The sequence below is a fragment of the Notothenia coriiceps genome, unplaced genomic scaffold, assembly GCF_000735185.1.
Source record: "Notothenia coriiceps isolate Sejong01 unplaced genomic scaffold, NC01 NC01_scaffold00024667, whole genome shotgun sequence".
In the NCBI taxonomy this organism is placed as follows: Eukaryota; Metazoa; Chordata; class Actinopteri; order Perciformes; family Nototheniidae; genus Notothenia; species Notothenia coriiceps.
Window position 1 is genome coordinate 4,670,026 of NW_011357368.1, and position 22,963 is coordinate 4,692,988.

Below are 22,963 nucleotides of genomic sequence, written 5' to 3' on the forward strand. Positions count from 1 at the left end.
AAACTTTCCACATTTTCTTTCTTTCTTCTAGTCATGCAGATTTTTTTTCTTCAGAGGTTTGGAATTGTCCACTGACCATTTACTCAAATTGTGAAAAAAAAATTTGTCCAATTTACTCAACATAATGGAGCAAAATTACGTATAACAAATACACATATATTAAGACAATATAACTTTTGAATGTTGTATTGTTTTGTGTAAAGACTTAATCTTTCATGTAATCTGTGCAAGTGATGGTTAAATGCTTTTTTGTATTACGAAGAAACTAGTTATATTCTATTAATTCTGGGTGTTGAACTTTGTTGTACGGGAAATGTATGCGTTTTTACTACAACATTTCTATGAATAACAATAAAACCAATATTCAGGACTTCATAAACCAAACCAATTTATCATGGTCATTTACATTATTGAAGCTCATTGATCATCGTATTGCTGCCTACTAAATGGAATACCTTACTGCCAATAATAATTATGTTTAAACCTAGACTTAGAAGTACATTTCGTTTGCCATTTGTTGCATATATTCTGCTTAGTTTGTTCTGGTTAAACGCAAAAACACCGAGAAACTTGTCAGACTATCAGATACAGGATAAGCTGCACGGTGGAATGTTTGGTATGCACCTTTAATACACGAACAAAAACAGAGGGGAAAACAATGTTTATCTATTATGTGTTTGGATACAACACTAACTTGTGTGGTTAATTAATACCAACATGTATTTTTTAAATAAGAAATATCATACTCTATTATCTCAGTAAGAGCGACTTGATTATAATCGAAGTCTGTTTCGGGAACATTGTTTGGGGAACGCCCCTACCCCAAAGCTCAGATGGTTTCTCCCTCCGTGGCAGCGTCAGTCCTCCTGCGCAGCGCTGACTGCAAATCAATGAAGCCAGTCAAACGGGGCTGGGCAATCGAAGTTGGGACAATTTACGGAGGTTTCTGTTGCCGGATAGTCGACGACAACAAGGATATGTATACAGCTAATATGTATAGCTTTTCATTTCTGTGTCCATTATCGGAGTAAGGAGGATTTCCAAGTCAAAAACATTTCTACTTATACGAGGAGTTTGATATATTTCGCTTGAAAATTGTAGCTTAACTAAAGAAAAACAGCCCCTATTCGAACTGAGGATGATTTTTGCCAATACTGGAAACCCACTAAGGACTCCGTATCGCAAACAGGTAACGTAAATACGTTCATATTTATCAAAGGCTACTTAAATAAAACACAAAGGTGACTTCATGAAAGTTGCTGAAAATGTCTATTTAACAGCAGCTCACAGGCTGAATAACTGACGCTTAAATAGAAAGAAAACTTACTTTGGGTTACGTCAGTTAAATTGTCCGTGTGGTGTTGCTGTGTGTGATGAACCATCAGATAATGCATAAAGAGAACAGCCTACTGTTCGGGCTGTGGTCCAGCCAGGTCCAACCCTGCCGGAGAGACATGGCAAAACAGTCTGCTCTCCCCTCTAAGAGCATCACTTTTTACACATTTTAGATGATAAAGATACACATGGGCTGGCATTGAACAACACTTCACTGAAACTCAACCAAATAGAAGTTTTATTGTCCAGCATACATATATCCTTTCTTAGTTGTATGCCTACCATTGGATGGCTTCTATTTTGTCAAACTCACTTTCAATGATGAACCCCAGGTTACCTTAAACACACCACATTCTCTTTCAGTAGGTTTCTCTATGTTGTACACAATTATAAAGTATGGATGACTGCTTGTCCACTGATGCATTCACTTTGTCCCAGTTGCATATGGATTTTTAAAACTCCCTTTAGCCAAAAGATTTGAATAAGCATATCCACTGTGCCGTGCTCTCATGCTGTTATCCTGTGGCTCGAGCGCCATGGGCGAGGCTTGTTACTGAAAGCCCTGCGTATTTCCACTTCGGATATGACGGGCTCTGTTGGTCTGGAGCTGGCTGATAAGATGCCGTCCTCTCCCATCACAGCCTCTCACAGTCCTGCATCTGAGAAGACAGCGAAATGTGTGACAACTGAACTCACTTCCAGTCCCTGAGAATAAAAAGGAAGTTGCACTCACCTGAAGCCCATTTTAAGGACATGGAGTTTAGGGCTCTTTGACAGGAATTCTCTGTAAATACTAACTTGTGTTCAGTGTTTCATATGGTTGGTGAGTGTAAGACATAATTGTAAAGTTACATTCCAATTGTTTTTTTTAGATCTTAAAGCTTTTATCTTAAGCCCCATTGATTCCCAACATTTAATTGTTGGTTTTTCTCATTTCCTGTCGTCAAGTTCTAACATTAATATATGAAATATGAAATATACAGTATTGACCCCACAGTTTTTTTCAGGCCTGTTCGTAATTGACTGTTAAGAATAAAATAACCAGTCTCTCTTAGATGCTGAGAAATAAGTTGTAGTATCACTTTATAGTGATAAGGGGAAAACCATTTGATTATGAGCAATAGCCTACTTTGTTTGTTAAATGAAGTGCAGTACATGAAGACTTTGACTGTATAGTATAATAATGAAACAGTAGTTGCCAGCATTGTTTTGGCCCCTCTTCACCATCACAGTCATCTTGAAATCACTAGTTCAAATTTGGTGAGAAACGGGTATTACAAGTTCTATTCAGCGTCATTTAGGAAGTCTGTGTCTTGTAATTCCTGGCCTGTTTTCTGATATGTGTGTCATGTTCCCTTGTTTTACAAACATCAGGAAAATCCATTTAGATACTCGTCATAAGTAGTTTGTAATTGAAGGCTAGTCACGAGAGTAACTGTGACATATTGCACAATTATTATAGTCCAGCCTTCTTTTATCACGCTTTCCGAGAATTGTAAAAACATTTCTGAATACTCCCGTCACACATATTCATGTTACAAAATTAGCAACATTATTGCTGTTGTCTCTATGGCGAATACTAAAGAGCGGTTTTGTCAGATCACCCAAGATAACCCCTTTACCTTTTAATTTGTGGAACAATTTTGCTTGCAGCATACACTGAAGGCATGTTAATAATAACGTTATAACGCAGACTATGCTTTAGAGAACAGATACCGTGTTGTTATGGTGGAAGCAAAAGGGACTCGTGCCACCAATCATTCGGGAAAAAGTCAAACTTGTTTCAGTGAGAAGTTATGTGAGGCTGCCGGTCACAAGAGAAGATCCTCTCGTCCAGACTTGGGTTGCTCAATCCTGTCAGCACTTCATGCTTGAGATTCCTTCAACTTCCTCTCAGCTTGTGATTCCTCAGAGAAGGGGGGGGGGGGGGGGGGGGAAGATATTCAGTGTAGGATAGTAAACAAAAAGACAGACTCCTGGAGGGGAGAGCTCTCAGACTACGACATCTGTGTCTTGTAAATATACAGCACAAAATTGCCCAATCGCTGAAGGATTTTCACTTCTTCTCCTTTCACACAACAACAGGCCTGAGTTCCAGCTATTATAAGAAACAAAGTCAAAGTCAGCTTTATTGTCAAAATTACTACATGTGTTATACATCCAGAAATCTTGAGATATCGTTTCCCGCAGTCCCACAGTGTGACATGTACATAAAACAAACAAAAAGGGCCTAGATAAACGGGATATACAATTTAAAAATATATATATTTAAAATGAAATAAATATGAAATATTAATACTTAGTGAAAATCGCAGTGCCAGTTGTTGAAGTCTGTTCAACATTATCTTTTTTTTCAAATAGGGAAAAGATACAGTCATGCAAGAAGTAAGTCTTCTGAGCAATAAAGGGACACATTAATAAGAGTTATGGTTAAGATCCAGAGATGATTGTTTATGTTGACCTGCGAATAGCTCATTTGGTACACCTCTTAGACGGTGACATTGGTGTGACACTGATGTCAGAGCTACAAGCCCCTGTAGACCCTTAATGTGCTGACTGCCAGGGTGTGATGGAGATTGTCCTACAGATATGGATCAGTGCTCTGTAAAACATTAATCCTCACACCGGTCAGAAAACCAACCATATACTAATGATGGAGTGTACTGACACTTCTTTTCCTAAAGTCATTATCAAGTGACTTGGTGAGGGCACACGGATGCCATTCATGGTTTATTATCTAGGCTATTTCTCCTTCCTTATCTTTCCAACATCTTCAAGCAACTTCTCTTGGACATGGATAAGACTAACTTAAATCATCTGCTTTAATCAATATTGTAACATTAACACCGGACCAAATGACAATGTGCATTTGTAAGGGGTCATCTATACCCAACGTCATCACCCAACTCTGCATTTCCCCTCAGCTCTCCTCTCAGCCAGAGTTTCAGCATTTTTTATTGAACTGTTTTGGTTTTATAGCCTTTTGGTTAACTCTTACCGCATCAGCGTCATTTCCAGATGCCGTAAGCTTTCTTCAGCCTTGATACAACTGTAAAATGTCTGGAAACACAAGTGTAAATGCACACTGATAATATGTTCAAATCGTGTTGATTGCTTTTTTCTGCTGCTCCAAAGTGCTGCAAAATTAGTTATTGAAGATATTTTAAGTAGATAAACGCTGCTAGACCATGGTTGCACTTCTCCCCTTGCTGCATAATGTACTGTACAAGTGTACTCCAAGGTCTTTTACTACACTGTGGACTTGATCATTTGGTGCCATGATGATACACAATGTTGTTTGATTACCACTCTGCCTGAACTTAAAATGTAACTACATTGTTCTGTGTTTTCTTCACCTATTCCAGCCACTTGTTGCCCCGTCGTCCCACCCCATGGCTCCCCCCAGCCCGAGCAGCAGCAGCAGCAGCACTGCAGGCTGGGACCAGCTCAGCAAAACCAACCTATACATCCGAGGCTTGTCCCCGTCAACCACAGACCATGACCTGGTCAAGCTCTGTCAGCCGTGAGTTCCACACTTCCTCTCATCAATATCTGCTTTTGATGCTGCTTATTGCCTTTTTTTTTACATTTTGGAATCTAGTTTGAATTTGCAGTAACTGCTTGCCATATATTGGTTAGAATACAAAATAGGTGTTGAAAAGTTACAGGTTAGTCTTAAATATGCCATTTTGTTATAGGGTGTTGTCTTTTTTATCATTTACTTTTGTGCATGTTCTTCCTTTCCTTCCTTGATCTTAACCTTTTTATATATATATATATATACATTAACATATTTTATTCAATATGCTCCTTAGATAACTTTTTATTTATTTGTATTTTCTCCTTATAGCATTGTGAAGCACCTTGAGATGACGTTGTTTTTAAAGTGTGCTATATAAATGAAATGTATTATTATTATGTTCTAATATTATGTCTATATTATTAGAAATGGAACCCTACATTTCTGCTGAAAATTATTTCATATGAAATCCTCTTTTTATAAAGAATTGGATTCATATGTGAATGTTGAACATTCTGCCATATTTGAGGATCCTTTTGAATATGACAGAAGACATATATCTTGAAAACCACACCTGTTGGGCGCAGCAGCAGAGGCTTCATATATCATGTGTGTAGATAAAGGAGAGATACTGTCAGCACTGGGCTCGGCCACAGCTCTCTTTGTGCGCTGAATGCTTTTATATTTACCAAGCAGAGAAACCACCCTGGTGCCTCAGACATTTTATTTGCCCTTTCTTCTCAACACGATACTGACTTTGGGTGTTAGACATATCTCACATATTCATTTTGGCCTCATAAGTGTCATAATTGTATTCTTCTTTATTTTAACTTATAGAACATTCAGATAGATTATAAAAAACAATACTCGCATATTATTAACTTTGACTGTTTTTACATGTTTAAACTGAATCACCTAAAAAAATCAGGGTTAAAGGAGTGAAGCTTTTGAGACTTTTAAGTGTAAAAAAGGGAGAAGGAGTGTTTTTTTTGCCTATTACCCGACAACATTACTTTTTTTTTTCTTTTTAATTCATAACCGCCGTGTTTGGTTAGGCTGGGGTTTGCACATACGTACAAGCATACGTGAGTGATAGTGTGCCTTTTAAAAAAAAAAAAAAGCTATAGTGCCTTTGGTGTGTCTTTATGAAGTTTAAGATAGTGGTTTAGTTCAAAAGGGACTGTTTAGCTTTGCACTCTCTTGGTGGGGATTTTCTACACCACATGAAAACCGCTTCCTGTTTCTCATATTTGTACGGTGATGTCATCGGTTGTTGCTCAACCCTCCCTCTCCGTGTGTTTTATAACTGGCTCTGTCTGGTTCATACATAATCCAGCTTCAAATTGCCTCGCCTTTTTACTCCTCCCCTAGGTATGGCAAAATTGTGTCAACAAAGGCCATCCTGGACAAGACTACAAACAAATGTAAAGGTGTGTAAAGTTGTTTTTCTCTGTACGACACGGTCCCACTTTTTTCTTACCTCTCATTAAACCAATGACGTTCCCTGTAGGATTTCACATCTAAACTTCCTATAGAATGGTAGACATCCGGTAATTTTATGAAAACATCAAGTCATTCAGCAGCAATGCAGTTGTGTCAGATGATATGTCAGGAAACAGCTCGGCTGCTTAAAGCTGCCTCCCAGCTCATGTTATTTTAAGCCTCAGCCCTTGTCTGTTAATGTGTCACTGCCGCGGGTGCTTCCTGGGGAAAAAGTGGCCGACTCCTCCTCCTTCTGCTGAGTGACAGTGTTGGCCTTGGTTCATTTCTAGTAGACTGCCCATCTGACTAAAGAGGGATTTACTGATTCTCTCTTGTGCTGATCGGATTAAGAGAATGCTTTGTCACTCTCCTCTGGATTATACAGATGCCAGTTAATCGATGTCTCTCAGTGAATGGGGAAAAGGACACTGTTAAGACCTTAACAGAGCTCTCACTGAATTTCAGACGGCTTCTCCAAAGACTTTGTGCGACCTTGAGTTTCTCAACATTGTATTTGAACTACTTTCACAACTATTCTGAATTTATATTAATTACTTGGACAAAGATTTACATGAAACTTTTGGTACCAAAGTGACCCATTTCTCAGCTGAAAGAGCACTGACATGATCACCATAGTTACGCTCGAATAGGTTAAATATAGCAGCTGTAGTTGAGGTTATGGACTACAGGTTCACCCTGTTTGTCCGTCGTCGTCCCCCCCCCAGGACAAAAGGCTGACCTGAGCCATGAACGTCACGCTGGTATCTGCATCATCAGCGCTATTCTACCTCTAGTTTCAAAAGCACACAGACAAATATGTACACAAAAGCTCACGTAAATAAACTAAACTGAAACAACTAATTGATTGTTTAACAGAAAGTGTATTTTAAAAAATGTATTTATCATATCTTTCTCTGGTTCCACTTTTCCCAAAAGTTAGTCATTTGTGGTTTTGTTTGAGTTACTGCCGGACATAACCAGACTAGGGATAGCATCACAATTTGCTCTGGGTAATTAAGGTTATCTATGGAAATGATGCTATAGGCTAACATTAGATATACGAAAGAAAATGATTCATAATTAAAATAATCGTTATTTGCATGCCTAAAATACACACACTTAGATATGCCTATAGTGTAAAAGTATATACATACATACTGTATATTTTAAATAGTAACACACTGTATGTAAAACTTTATTTGACTAAAATGCTACACCCACAAATGAACAAACACCATTAACCATCCACCGCAGAGAGTTAAAGGTCAGTGCATGCTTAGTCGTTTCTTTGTGCTTGCTTTAGAATATCGTGCTATAACTGTGCTGCTTGTCTCCTCAGGATATGGCTTTGTGGACTTTGACAACCCCACTGCAGCCCAGAAAGCTGTGGCTGCCCTGAAGACCACTGGTGTCCAAGCTCAGATGGCAAAGGTGAGGATTCATTACAGTCTAATCCGTATATCACGCACATGCAAGTCACCCGGTAACACGGTTTCTCCTCCATCTGGCTGGGGAGGCGAACTAAACCTAATCTACGTGGTATTAAATAACAGGACTGGAATCCGTGACTGCAGGGTGTATGCTGCCCAGCCATTGGTCGGTAGTGACTCTGAGGGTTGAATCATGTGTTGAAACAAGTGGATATTTGTGCATAAGTGTGGGTGGAACTTTATTTGATTTTATGCATTTGCACAATTTACCACCAGATTTAATGAGGCGCAAGTTTGGCCTTAAATAGAGCGTGTGTCTATTTGATTTGAAATACCCTGTGACGTCACAATGTCCGTAACTTATTTGTTTTACCATCAAAGAGATCACTTGAATGCATGTGTTTTCCTAGTGAGTTGTTTGCTCTATCAATAGTATCTCTACCCTCCACCTGCTGCACTCTGAGCCTTCGTCCTATTGGTTTAATTCTCTACCCTGTCCCATGTCCGTTTCTTTTTTTAAATGTAGTTTGACTCCTATAATTGCATTAATAGTATAGTAAATATAGTTTGAATACATTTAACATCTGTGCTCCACCACTTTCTTATTAAATATGTCACCGATTGAAAGTTAGCAAAAGTATTCTGTTAGCCTACAGCTTCCGGCCAGGCTTCATGCTTAAGAAGGGGTGCAGACTGATTGGTGCCAATTGCTAGACTTTAGGATGTAGAGATTGGAGCTGCTGACAGCTGGATAATGTAGCAGTCAAATGATCCACCATATGGACATACAGTACTCGTGCTGAGACTAGGAGACTAGTCTTTTTGTCTCCTCCAAACAAACATACGATTATATTTAGTATCTCTACTTCAAAAATGAACATACCTCAAATGAGGCTTTATGCAGCAAATACGGTTCAAACAACCGTAAGGTTTCAGGGAATACAAATAAACGAAAAAAATTGTTATAAAAAATTGCCATTATAAATAAATAATTTTCATTTTAAAGTATTACTTAAATTGAAATGGTTCAAAATCTTGCTTTAATGGAAATAGTTCAAACTATAACTTTTAATGGTGTGTGGACAGTTGTAATTCAACACAGATCCAGCTTTATTTGTCCACAGAATAGTATTTTCAAATGGTGGGCTTTTACTTAAGTCACCTAAACTCTTTGACAGCAGGAAAGGAAGTAAATAATTGTGTGTTGTTATGGTAACAGGAACCAGTCAGGGGAAAGTTTGTTCCCATACAGCACTGAGCAAGAACCCATGGCCTCATTTCCCTGTCTGGGGATCTGTAGAGCTTCTTGACATGCCTCTGTGCACCCATTTTATTTTTTTAATTAAAATAGAGCAGGTCCAAGGGCCATGCTGAAGTTTAATCTTTGTATTGTGGAAGGTAAATGCCATTATAAAGTGTGAGCCTTTCACTCTAGCTTTATTCTCACTATTGCTGAAGCTTGTTTGGACTTAATGAACACTCTGACAAAGGTCCCTTTTCCTGTTATTTTATCAGCCCTCGATGGGCTTTCTCTCATTATTATTTCATCAGCAGGTGGTGGGAAGTGGCCGGATAAGAGTTTCCCTGCTTTTTACCATATGCTACTTCAATGAATATCTAGTGATACTTAACTATGTGCTTTCCTTTCTCTGTATGCATACAAGGGACTAATTTAGACTTGTATAGCATGTTATTAATATAGGCAACAATATACCATTACATTATTTTAGAATGTATTATTAATCAGTGGGAATGCCATTAAGAAAGGGACATTCTTACCTCACTCATGGAGGTTATGTTTTTGGTTCAGTTGTTGGTTTCGTTTTTGTCAAACAGTCAGATTGTGAAAAAGAAACTGGCCAATATTCATGAAACTTGGTGAGGGAGGATACATCTCTGGATCAGCAGGCTACATGTTGCCAGAGGAAGTGAAAGAGCAGCACATCCCCGTTTCCCATTACCACCATTGTTATACCCTTCAGCTTAAAGGCCCAACTGCTTCAGTGGAGCTGCTCAGTAGCAACAGAATAAGACTGAGGCTGGACCAGGCATCTACCAGGTGAATGTGATGGTGAAGAGTAACTCCCCTGTATCAGCCACACCTATCTTCATCAGCTCTTCTTCCACAGACATGCATCAGTCACAGTTCATCCCTGACTGATGGTTTGTGACCCATCCAAAGGACAACGAGAAGTCTTATCTCACTGCAATCATTATTGTCCTTGCATTTCTCGTAGCTGTTTTTCTCATACGTGATTTTCTTTCTCCAAAATGTCTTTAACATGGCAAGAGAGTCTGTGTTAAAACAGAGGAGCTGCTATGGCTGAAAAGAAAGAAAGCAGCTTCCTGTTATTAACAATTCATCAAGTGCCTAAGCGGGAGGTCATCTAGGGGACACTTAGCCATATTGCTGCTCATCCCCCCCACCAAAGGCCTTAAAGGTAAACCTGGGTTTGGTTGCAGAGCAGGCGGTGGCTCCATCTTTGTCCTTTAATTCTGAAATGTAGATTTCTCTGTCAGTGTATTACTTTTAGTAATCCAAGCTGTCCCTGTAGCCGACTCTGTATAACACATCACTGATGAATATTAATGGTGAGGGGCCGCTCCCCTGGGAGTCGTAGCCATGTCTTATGTTTCTGCTGATGCTATTAAAATACAGCGAGAAATCAGCTGATGTGAGCCTCAAGCCGCCGTGGGCTGCATGCAAATCTCTTATTTATCACTGCTCATATAGTGACCCTTTACTACCTAAAAGCCCAGACAGAGACAGACGGGGAGAAGCAGAGACATGTTAACCCCATTACTGAAGACCTTATTAGAGACTATTAAATGTTTAGCCATTTCCAGGGAAAAAGCATATGACAGTGCAAGAGAAATCTCCACCGCTCCCCTCTTCCTCCTTGTAACCAAAGCCAGTGTGAAATTGATACTACAGAGGAATGTTTTATGTGTTCCCGTGTTTCAAGCATTTCCCGAATAATTTCATTACCTCTGGTTTCCTGTTTCCCCTTCTTTTCCTTGTGCAGCAACAAGAACAAGACCCGACAAACCTTTACATCTCCAACTTGCCCATGTCCATGGATGAGCAGGAACTGGAGAACATGTTGAAGCACTTCGGCCAGGTCATATCCACACGCATCCTGAGGGACTCCAGTGGACGCAGCAGAGGGGTGGGCTTTGCAAGGTCAGTCATTTATTGTCAATGACTCATGGTCCTGACGTATTTTTATACTGGTGCCACATATAACATGTTAACAACTAAATAGCCAAACTAGAGGACATACAATATGATACATTGATGTGATTAAATAGAATAAAGAGACCTCTTTACATGGTGACATGGAAATTACGTTACGACATAGAAAGGGGGACGAGTGGCAGTATTGCCTTCATAACATTTGGCGGCAATGTAAATATGTATTTTAAATGTCTAATAGAATAGTGCTAACAATACCAAAGGGTTAAAATCCATGCTGTATAGGTAATATCCACTACCAATGATAGGACATTGCTTAAAACATTTCCATAGAGCAGCTTTCAAATGCAATAAAATCATCATTTTTTTCAGATTTTCTCTATTTTCTCCCTCTTAGTTTAATAAAGAAAGAGCTTAATTTCTAAAATGAATACCTAAAAACACATGGCTATGTTGCCAAGAACAAGGCGGAGAGAGCAGATATGTATAGACAAATGGAAACTCCTTTAAGAAATAGTTTCGCTATGACTGGATGGTTTAATTATACGTTTTACTGAAATACCTGACAGGCAAGGCCAGGGTCATGTGTGACATCACAAACATGTTAATGCGTTAATAGGTCTGTGTGGACACAACGGTGAAAGGTTTACAAGTTGATTGCAATCGACAGAATGTACACTTTGAGCTTACAATCTTTCATAATGATCCACCTCTCCCACCTTCCCAGAAAGGAAGTCGATTTTGGAAAGCACCTGCTCAATCTTTGTTTCTGCAGTTGTCTTTGATATAATTATACTGTATGTCTTTTATGTTTTCAGGATGGAGTCAACTGAAAAATGTGATGCTGTCATTTCTCACTTCAATGGAAAGTTTATTAAAACACCTGCAGGTGTTCCAGGTAAGAACACAGTATAACTCATCGAACATTCCTTGCAGCGAACTGCAGAAATGTAATGAAAACATATTTAGTTGAACTGCCATGCCATGAAAGTAATATGTGAAAAAGAATAACAGCATTTTTCTTGTGATGACTATAATGTGCACACTGTTAATGGCTACCGTGTATCGGCAGAGTGAAGTGGACTGCCGACTGATTCCTGCCTCCAACAGGAGTCAGTGAGTCTGCTGCTCACATACATTCAGCACTAAGTGGCAGAGCACAGACAAAGAAAACCAGAGTGGGGGGGCTGATCTGTGTGGCATCCACTCCCTCTCTAAGCTTTTAAATTGGATTATTAGACTGAAATAGTCTCTGCTGGCCTTGCCTCCTTTAGGAAGGGGAGGGGATTACAGCTCCACAGCTGCCAAATTAGATGTCTGCGTTCCCAGGCCGCCGAGTAAATGTGCACTCCCCTGACTCTGGGGAGTCAGTGTCTGTATAGCAAGCAATAAGAGACAGGAGTGTGTGTGTGATTATGTTACTCTGAGACAAACATTTTACATTATTCTCCTGTCCCTTCTCCCTCTTTAGTATCATCTGAACCTTTGCTGTGCAAGTTTGCTGATGGTGGACAGAAAAAGCGTCAAAATCAGAATAGATTTGTCCTGAATGGTCGCGGCTGGGGAAGAGACGGTGACTCTAGACTGGTAGGTTGTGATGTGGAACAATTCATAATGAGGAATAATAAATGAGGTGTATCCAGGTGTATCTACAATGATTTAACAGCAGAGAGAATAACTGACATTACAACCTTTAGAGTTGTGCTGTTCGGTGATAAAAAAGATCCTAAGGAATATATTGCATGTATCTGTCACTCCTATATTTTAATCCTGTAGTCTCAGGCACCTGCTTTCAGGTTTGAGAACAATAGATACACAATAGGTTGTTGCATGCAGGATGATGCTGTGTGTCGGTGTTGCGTGTCTGTGCTTAGTTGCCAAACCTGTGCTTTCTTTTGTTCCCAGGCTGGAATGACACTCACATATGATCCCAGTGCAGCTGCTTTGCAAAATGGGTAAACAACAACAACAGATTATATTCCCCTGTAGCAGTCAGTATACATATTATTTCCTAAACTTAACTAAATGACTCTTTATTCTGTGTCCTCAGATTTTTCCAACAAGCATACAGTATTTCAAACAGGATGATTGCTCAATCCATGTCTCCTTACATGTCTCCGGTTTCAGCATACCAGGTTTGAATATTTTTGAAAGATTGTATGTAGCTTTACTTTAAGATACAACTTTCCATTCATCATTTCACACATAGCAACTCAGCATTCGTGTTTGTAAGCCATGTGTCATCAGGATTCAGGAACCTGTCCTCTGGGCTTTTGGAGGTGTGTGTTAAATATGTGACAAAGGGCACAGTGGCCCTTTCATGACAGTTGCCAGTGAGCATGTGATCTCTGCAAATAGCAGCTGTGCAATGCCAGTGTGTTTACTGAGTTGTGTGATGTTCCAGATGCAGAACCCATCCTGGATGGCTCATCAACCCTACATCGTGCCCCACCCGGTAAGCGTCCTTTTTTTCTACTTCATCACTGTGGTTGTAACACGAGCGTAACCTTTTTCCGTAAACAGACGGTCACAATATGGGAGAGAAGTAGTTACACATAAGGTGCCACGGACCCTTGAGGATTTACAGTACTGCAGTGTTTGTATAGAAGTGTAAAAACGACTGCTTTGGAGAGACTAAATGAAGCTGTGTATTTGATGACAGATGACGAATATCTTACAACAGATGGGTTTGAAATGAGAGCGAAGAGTATTTTCCTGCGTTGAGTCAGAGTAGAAAACATTACAAGCTGCATCAGGCCAGCCAAGATGCTTTTAGACAACTTGCTCAACTTGAGTCTACTCCCCTTCTGGTGTGGGCATTACATGTTAAGTCTGAGATTACTCTGCTTCCCTTCTCTGAAATCCAATCCTGCAATATACATTTAAACCCTAGATATTCTGCATCCTTTTCGTCATTCTAGCATTTTATTTTTCATTGATTCGTTTGTCAGTAGTATTTCAGTTTTAGAGGGGAATATTCCTTCAATGACTTTGCTGCAAATCTTCCTCTCATCCTCTCACACTCCTCTTCCAGGGTACTGTGTTATCGCCCTCTATGGACCCATCTATGTCACTACAGCCTACTTCCATGATGGCCCCTCTTGCGCAGCAGATGAGTCACCTCTCGATGGGCAACGCAGGAACGGTAAGGGAACTCTGCATGGGATCACATATGAGCCCACAGATCATACCTATTTGGGAACAAGGTGTTTGAAGCACTTCATTAAAATGTAAATGAACATACAACATGTCTCTCTTTCCTTTATTGTGCAGTTCATGGCAGCAAACTCAGCTATGCAAGGAGCATATATTCCACAGTATGCACACATGCAGACATCAAATGTTCCTTTAGAGGTACGTGCAGCCTGATGAATGTAGGTCACTTTTGATGAAAGCCAAATACCATGTAATGCAATGTAAAGGATGATCGCTATTTAAAACAGAAGTTCATTTTTATTTGACTCTATGTTCCAGGAAAATGGCGCACAGTCACAAGTGGACTCTTCCGGCAATCATTCCCCATATTCCTACCAACAAACCAAGTAGTTCTGAGGTAACATTTGGAACAACAGCTGAAACAATCATGTCTACGGATGCTGAGGATCTTTTCACTGTTTTGCACAGGTTCTGCAAATGTTTAAGTGAGACTATTTTTGGTATCATGTTAAGAGAGAATATCTGACTTCATCAATATATATAAAAAAAAATGTTTTGAAAAAGTTTTATTTTCATACTAGAAAACGTTTATTTTTTACCGAGGATTGCCACAGGATACACAGAAGTATCACGGGACTAGTTGTTCAAGGTGCATGATAGTAAATATGTTTTTGTTGATATTTCCAGACTTCTTTTTTGACATTTTGAAAATGATGTTTTGTGCTTGCTGTGTGAGTGTTGCTCTGGTGAAGTGTTACGTGTTGTTTTCTTGTAAAGTGATTTCTCTTAGTAATTTAGATTGATCTTGCTGTCGGATTCAAATTTGCCTTCATAGTTATGATACACTGACCACAGAGAGCAGCAATAAGCAAAACAAAATGTTGAGAGCTTTTGCCTTGGAAATTAGTGAATCTTTTAAATCAATGTGTTAATGCTTTCCCCTACAAAACTAATAGAAAAGTAGAAGACATTTTAGAGAAACCGTTTTTAATGAGTCCACATCTGAGATTTAATTCAATGTAATATTTATTTAGTAAGAAGACTTTTCATGTTTCTGGATGTTGGAATGTGTTACCTTTTTGAATCTTGCCTTTTTGATTACTTGGTATTGTAGAGTAGATGAAATTGAACTTGGTGGGGTGGGGGAATGAGAAGGGGAACGTGTTTTGTTTGTCGTTCGTGTTTTTGTCTTTTTGGGTGATGTTTATGTTTTTTTTGATGGGGTTTGTCTTTTTCACATTTGATAAACAAACAGAAAAAACATAGACTTATGATTGTGCAAAAAAACGAATTGCAGCCTTGTAAAGTAACTTAGGCAAAAGTTCAGCGAGTTGGGGGTGTAAAATAAGATGACTACGTGTGTGTGTTTGCACCTCGCTCTTTGAAAGAAAACAACCTAGGCACTTTCAATTGTAATTTACTTCACCAAAGATTGTGAAATAGTACATTGTTGAAATCAATTAGCTCTTCAACCCAGGACACAAGTGACTCTGCAAACCAGATTGCAGTTTGGATAGTGTGCCTTTTTTGTACAATAAGGTTCAGTTTTCATAGGTAATAGTACAGTACGGACACAAGCATGAAGTGCAACAAATTAATTTCACACATAAAAATGCATCATGGGTATGAATACGTTGAAAAGAAAGAACATTTATACTATTATAGGTGAGCATTACAACCTTCTTAAAAGAAAAATTCAGATAATGTTTTGATCTTAGTGGATTAAAGTAGGCTTATATTTCATTATGGTATCCTCCAGTAAGCCTGTGATTCGACCTGGTGGTCAGTGAGACCAGTTATCTACCTCAGAGTTTTCTTTCTCCTCTGTAGTAGGTCGGGTTAGCAGGTCCAGCCCCACCTTGCAGACCCAATGCCACGCTCAGGAGCTGGCCACATACAGTTGTTTCCTTATAGGTCGTTTTGAATACTTTTTGATTTCCTTCAAACCTATTTTTTTTTAATGATGTATTAGTGTAATCATTTGAGTAGGCAACTACATGTTCCTGCTCATGTTCAAACATCCAGTTTCATAGTTTAAGCTGCTTTCATGGCAATAAATACCAGAGGCTGAAAATTGTTTAAACAATGAGAACAAAGCATGGGGTTAACTGGATCTGTTCTCCTTTAAGCAAACATGTGTGTTGCTTTGCCGAGGGTCTAGACAAACTCACAGCAGCATTTCCTCTATAGTTAACTTGGATGTGCAACAAATGTAAAGGGCTGCTGTGATTATACTTGATATTTCTGTGTAATGCCTAAGACTGAGAAGTAATACTGTCTTGTGAGGTGAATGCTGCTAGTGGCGTCTGAACCAAGTGCCATAGTATCTGGGTCAAGAGTTGCAGAAGTGCACATAAGAAAACATGCTCATATAAGTTACCACCATGTTGAACAGTCATTAAGTTATATGAAAAAAGTTCTAATTTATGAAGATTGTTGTACAGACAGCTTGAGAAAATAAGAGATTTTCATAGAGCTATATGAAAGTTTAGTGTTTTATTATTTGTTTTAAACTTGTGCCACACAATTGCCAGTGGTAACTTGTATGTACAGTTTAAAGGAATCTTTCCTCTGTAATTTTGTTTTGTAGTGTTTGTTAAAGCCAAAGACTTTTGTTTTTCAGTAGAATGTTGCCTAAGGTTTATTCTTTTCCTTTCTTTGACATTTTTGAATAAAACCTTTTAAAATTTTCAACTTTTAACTGATTGTAAGTCGAGTCTTTTTTCTTCATCCTGAACCCTGAGTGTGTGTTTTCACATTTGATTGAGAATAAACGGTAGCTCACCTATAATTGAGTATAAACTATACAATTAAATAAATCCTTTATTGGTATAGTCCACCAGTAAAATATACTTTAAGCTTGCAAGGGCTGAGTCCAAACACAGTCTCTGACTTTGTCTCTCACATTTTGATTGTTGTCAATAAGGAATCTGGTCTTATTAGAATTTATAATATGCAAGTGTTAAATAACATTTTGAAAGTAATGTATCTTTACAAAAGATAGATACAGAGGTGTCCCAACACCTCGGAGATGGAAAGTATCATGTATATCTCTGCATTTATCGTTTTTATTTTTAAACACAGTGGAAAAAGATACATGAGTCGGTTTTCATTGACAAATGTTCAAGAACACAAAAATGGGAGAAGAAAATAAACATGTTTTGTTCCCCCATGAACGTAGCAGCTGACAGAGGCCACTTTGATGAAATTTTCCTCCCCTATAGCAGACACCATTATTGTGACAGTGACCATCTCATACCATACACATACATGAACCAATATTTCTGATTTTGAACTATATAAACACTGTCGCATGGTATTGTGGACAATATGTGTGGCCTGGGCAGGGTGAGTTCTGGGTATCAGGAGGTACGTTGTGGTGGGAGGAGGGGGCATCTGTGAGCAGGCCTTGCCATGGCAGATGGGTCCACACGGTCTCCTGCAGAGTGTTGTGCCACCCTACGGGAAGCCACCAGCTCCAGACGAGGAGCAAAACTAACCCCCCAGCTGTCTGTGTTTGTGCCACCTGCGCCTGCAAGCAATGAAGATGAAACCCCTCCCCCCCCTGAGCCTCTCTGCTGCCCCCACCCTCCTCACCTGCTCAGATAGGAAACACCCTGAATCAAAACTATTCTCAATACATTTGGGACAAGACACTATATTTAGAATCATAAAAAAAATATATATATATATTTAAACAGTACAACTTTATTATTTTTAGACCATTTTATAATGGGCTCTCTTAGACAAAGTCTGGATTTGTATAAACATTCTGTTTATTATATTTCTTCCTTATTATGATTTTTGGCACAATATGCCACTGTGCTTGCAGCACCACCAAGAGGTTTTTGTGTGTGTTATAGTCTGACACTGGAGGTCTGTTTTAAAAAAAAAAAAATGTTTATACCAAAAAACCCTGCTTTTTCATTAGCTCTACGCTGTTTGCATCGATTTCTACTTGCTAGATATGTTAGATTGTTATAACATCCCAACTGTTTAAATTGCCTTTTTTGTTGACAGTATGTTAAGCATACGTTAAGCCTATGTTAAGCAATGTAAGGACATGAATCAACAGTAAACCTTGAGGGTATTATATATCAGTACGGGCTTGTGAGTGTACACACAGTATTTATTAGTAATGTTGTGGCCCTTTTTGTGGGCTGTATTACTGTTATGTGTGTATTAGTGTGTGTGTGTGTGTGTGTGTTTGTGTGTGTGTGTGTGTGTGTATGTATGTGTGTGTGTGCGTGTGTGTGTGTGTATGTGTGTGTGTGTGTGCGTGCATGCGTGCGCGTGCGTGGGTGGTGTGTGGGTGGGATCTCGCTCACGTTGCTGCTTCAGACAGGCACTATAGTCAAACAGAGAAGGGTTGGAAACAGTCAGAGAACTAGTTTGTGCTACAACATTATTATATAATATTATCTTTTCTGTCATGGAGTCAACGGAGAAGCATCAGCGTTCCCTATCATTTACATGCGGTGTCCTTGTGTTGTTTCTTCAGCTGCGATTGGGTTTGACGGGAGGTAAGAGTTTAAATATTCGCTCTAAGCTAAATGAACGTGGTATCTTGAATTTAGCATTGTGTAGGCCTACGTTGCAGCAACTGTTTGCTCTTTGTACTTATGTTTGCTTTTTGTTCAATTTCTCACGATAAGGCGTCAGCTCTAGTACTGTTAGCACATTTCCCAAATGTCGACACTGTTGTTGAGCTAATGGCAACATAACTTTTGAATCAGGGTTAGCATTAGTTACTGCGTTCAAAGTGTTGTGCTTTCCTGGGTTGCGATCTTTGTATATTCAGTCTATGGTTGCGATACAGGTTTTTTTTAAGCAAATTATAAACCCGTGTTTCCCGTTAGAAGTGGGTGTATTCAAGGACATCTTATTTTTTTCTATTTTGCTTTTAAGTTGCCTCGTGGCTAACTTAGGCAGTAACCTCTTATGTAGGCTACAGGAGTTACTGGTTGTGTTGACATTCAAACGAGTAAAACTGGAAGAGTAATAACCATGGAGTAAATAAAGAACCACCTTAAACCTTGCTACAACGATGAGACTTCTTCAATAAACTGGCAACATTTTTGACATTGTGTTTTTATTGTAACTTCAGTAAGAGCACCATTGAGGGGACAACCATTTTATCAATTAACAGGTGCATCAGTAACAAAGCAGAAAACAATACGTGTATAAAAGTCTAGAAAATCAAGACACCAGTTGCCAAACATGACACAACTGCATTGATAAAGAGGAACAGTGGTCACAAGTTAAAACTAATCATAAGGGTTATTTCAACTGTACATAAAGTTTCACCTCTGTTACAGAAACTTGAAGTTAGTTTAAGTCAGTTATAATTGACATGGTGTTTTTGTAAATGTTTCATCCTGTAGCTTTTAAGTCATCATTAACAGCTACGAATAAATACATAGTTTGTCCCATGTTTTTCCTCAGACTGCCCTGCAGATGGACGCACCTGGGTGCCATTTGGAGACGGGTGTTACCACTTTGTCCATGGAGCAGAAGACAAAATCAAAAGCTACACTTTTGATAGAGCAAAAACTCTCTGCCAAGGGTTTGGTACCAACAACTTTTACTTTTTAAACTATCTTGTTAATGGCAAATGGATTGTGTGTATTCTCGATGTTTATTCTCTTGTCATACATTGCTGTTCTTTTTCTAGAGCTTTTGACCATCCAGAGTGCTGAGGAGAATGACTTTGTCTTTAAATATAGCCCAGAGGTCTGGAAAAACAATGTCAACATTTGGCTGGGGATGTATTATGACACAAACAGTAAGTGCCATGTGACCGGAGGACTGTGAAGACATGCTGGCTGACTTCCAGGAGATAGAATTTGATTCGCTATAACAATCAGTAAGGTTATTCAACTTTTAACAATTGTTTGGAGGTGACTAGGTGGAAGACCAACTCTGTATCTCAAAGGGGATGTTTTTATTTATCATAAAGTGTTTTGTCTTAAAGTCAATTGATCATAATTGGAAAGGTGTCTATTTGTTTGGGTATTATATGTTGTTAATTCTACAAAAGAGACAGTAGTTTGACAAAGAAATCTTAACTGGTCTTAACTCAAAAATTATTGCAGATGTTTTTAGATTTGTGTCAGCTCCATGTTTAAGTTATTCCTTTATTTTAGAGAACATGACACAATGTCTAGTTTTTTAAATGCTGTATGAAAACACTCCTATTGTATTCAAATCTAGCACAACTTTAGTAAATTATGTTAAGCTACCACAAACATGAATGGTTCACATTATTAAGGTAGTGGCTGTATTATTGCTTCTTGTCGTGCTGGATTAATGTTGTTGTGTCCTGTCAGGTGACAACATGAAGTGGTTTGGTGAGAAACCTGTAGGATTCAGTAACTGGGAGGACAGCTCTTCCCCATCAGACCTTATGCCCTTGGATACATGTGTGGCCCTGCACACCAACACAGGAAAATGGGAAAATGTCAGCTGCCTGGAACAGGCAGAGAATGGAGTGGTCTGCGAAACAGATCAAAGTAAGATTGATATTTGTTGCATGTATGTTTTTGCTGTTGTGCCACATGTATTGTTTTTACCTCCTTACACATAATACAACATGCTTTGGCAATACTACAGTATGGTCATGTCGATAAAGCTCCTTTGAATTCGAATTTTTGATGTACAACATGTAAGTCACAATGTCTATTAGACCTTTTGTTATGTTCATAAACTTCCTGAGTCTTTTTTAAATCTTAAGTCCATGTAGCAAACGTTTGAGGTAATGTGTCTTCAGGAGATATAGTCAAAATAGTTTTCCACTGGCCTCACAATGTGTTTTTTGTTTCTTCAGAGGCAGAGGAAGTCAAGCAGAGTAAGTCGACCTTTGAGCTGATTTAGCTGTTTCTTTACTTATTCCTCAGTGATTTAGTGTTTATTGTAGTGACCTTCCTTGCATTGTTTCTTGTTCTCCTCAGAACCCAGTGCGCTGCTGTCTGCTCTGGTCATTCTCAGCGTGGTGGCCATCATGGGAGTCTCCGCAGTTATTTGGTTCCTTCACCAGAAGCGCAATCTAGGTACCTCTATCTTCACGCCCTTTGAATACCACCCTCCATTCCGAGTCCTGGACTCAGACCGGTCCTGCCTGGTGGAGGCAGAGGAGAATGACAACGTGCCATAGGAGCACTTACTCTCTGTTTCACAAAAGGAAGCACCTACAGTACCTAATAGGTGGGTGTTCATGCATGGAGAAGTTCAATCTAAAAAAACAGTTAATGAACTAGTGTTTGGTTAACACATATCAATATTACGACTCACAATATAAATCTGCCTGCAGGCTTACTCTAATACTAACCTATCATTGCGGCACATAAACATCCCACTACTTCTGCTCTTCTTCGCAAACCAAGCGCAAAGGGATTAAATACACTTTTTTGTGAGTTAGTGAGACTAACAAGATGGAGATTGTACTATTAGGGTCAACTGATGCAGCGACACAATGCCATCCATTACAGTTTTCCTTCATGTCTTTCCCGGTTAAAGCAGCATTCAGAGAAACAGGTATTATCAATCACAAGCTATCAGGGACACATGTAAATAGCTTGATCCAAACAAAAGCTTGAGTAATTGCCACGTTACTCCACGCATGTAAATGTTGTTTTGCACAGTCCGTAAAGCAGATTCTTTATAAATATATTTTTTGTAATGGAAAGCTGTCCTAAGCCAATACTGCCAGAGAATGTACTTTGTCATTTCCTTGCATTTTATCCTGTGCTTGAGTTTATATTGTGACAAGACTAAAACAAATATAGCCAGTAAAATCACAACACTGAAGATGTCTTCATTTATTCCAGAGTTTATATTATATATTATTAATCTACATTGCCAGTCCTTTATGCACTGTTTACCCTGTTGAAAGATGCAAAATATATATATATATAAAAAACTATATAAATATTTCCTGCCACATGAAATCCAATTATTGAATTATCTGTGCTTTATTTCTTAGGAGTGCCCTAATGATTTTGTTAGTGGAAAAAGTAACTCCTCCTGTGAACATTAATGATAATCAATACTTGGCTGTGTGATGGGTATACTCCAGAATGATGACACTTTATTACATTGTGTAAAATAGGCTTCTTAATACAGTTGATTATTATTTTTTGCAATACTTGAGGATAATTTGTTTGTATCTGAGCCCCTTTGTGCTTTTCATAATAAAGTATGTTTGACTATTAGAAGTGTTTGTTGTTGACTTTGTTAAATTGATCTGAGTGTTGCTAGTATGCCGCTAGGTACCAGTAGTTACCAGGCTTCCCAGCCGTGTGTTGTCCAGCAGTGTCGAAAGCTAGCAAAGTGAGAAGAAATAGACTTCTTTGGGATCTATTTTGAATGTTTCTACTAAATAAACATGTCACTGCATGAGCAGAAGGATGAAGAAGGACACTGAAATTGGGGATAGAGATTCATTAGTTCTGAAAGGATGTCTAAATCACTGTCATGTGTAAAGCGCCACTCCCTTCAAATGTCCAGTAGCTCTGTTGACATCTCAGCGTGGGCCGAGATTAAACAGAACTGAGAGAAGTCGGCAGGGAATCTTTTTTGTTTTCCTGTTCAATCAAACATTTAATTTTAGACCTTTCAAGAAGTCTCACCTAAAGAAATCCCCAGTATGTATGAATATTTTATTGTGTACTTTCTCTCAATGTTTGTAAAATCTTGTTATGAACTATCCAAAGCATTTCTGTGTACATTAATTCATGTGAAACACTAAGAGATAGCCATAACAATAACCTTTTCGTCCCTGCTTTACAGGTCATTTCTAGGTTTGGCCACAAGGTGGGACAGTGATTCACATTTCTGTCAAGTCCC

The 22,963-nt window shown here is 38.8% G+C and overlaps 2 protein-coding genes across 3 annotated transcripts; both read left to right on the top strand.

The window, feature by feature from the left end:
* The first annotated feature begins 888 nt into the window (after nucleotides 1–888).
* rbms1b (RNA binding motif, single stranded interacting protein 1b) lies at nucleotides 889–16,820 on the top strand. Of its 2 annotated transcripts, none has more exons than XM_010782532.1 (13): nucleotides 889–1,189; nucleotides 4,701–4,858; nucleotides 6,227–6,285; nucleotides 7,677–7,768; nucleotides 10,794–10,951; nucleotides 11,782–11,861; nucleotides 12,435–12,550; nucleotides 12,869–12,918; nucleotides 13,014–13,098; nucleotides 13,368–13,418; nucleotides 14,043–14,108; nucleotides 14,237–14,317; nucleotides 14,438–16,820. In XM_010782532.1, the coding sequence occupies exons 1-13, from the start codon at nucleotides 1,139–1,141 to the stop codon at nucleotides 14,507–14,509; spliced, it is 1,119 nt and encodes a 372-aa protein (XP_010780834.1). In that variant the 5' UTR covers nucleotides 889–1,138; the 3' UTR covers nucleotides 14,510–16,820. The 2 variants fall into 2 exon arrangements, with proteins under 2 accessions (XP_010780834.1, XP_010780833.1); XM_010782531.1 differs by having other exon boundaries at nucleotides 891–1,189; nucleotides 13,998–14,108.
* A 1,633-nt stretch (nucleotides 16,821–18,453) lies between these two features.
* On the top strand, nucleotides 18,454–22,329 carry cd302 (CD302 molecule). Its single transcript, XM_010782533.1, has 6 exons — nucleotides 18,454–18,642; nucleotides 19,565–19,690; nucleotides 19,794–19,904; nucleotides 20,449–20,631; nucleotides 20,946–20,966; nucleotides 21,070–22,329. Exons 1-6 carry the CDS (start codon nucleotides 18,552–18,554, stop codon nucleotides 21,270–21,272), a joined length of 735 nt encoding a protein of 244 aa, XP_010780835.1. The 5' UTR covers nucleotides 18,454–18,551; the 3' UTR covers nucleotides 21,273–22,329.
* Nucleotides 22,330–22,963: the final 634 nt, after the last annotated feature.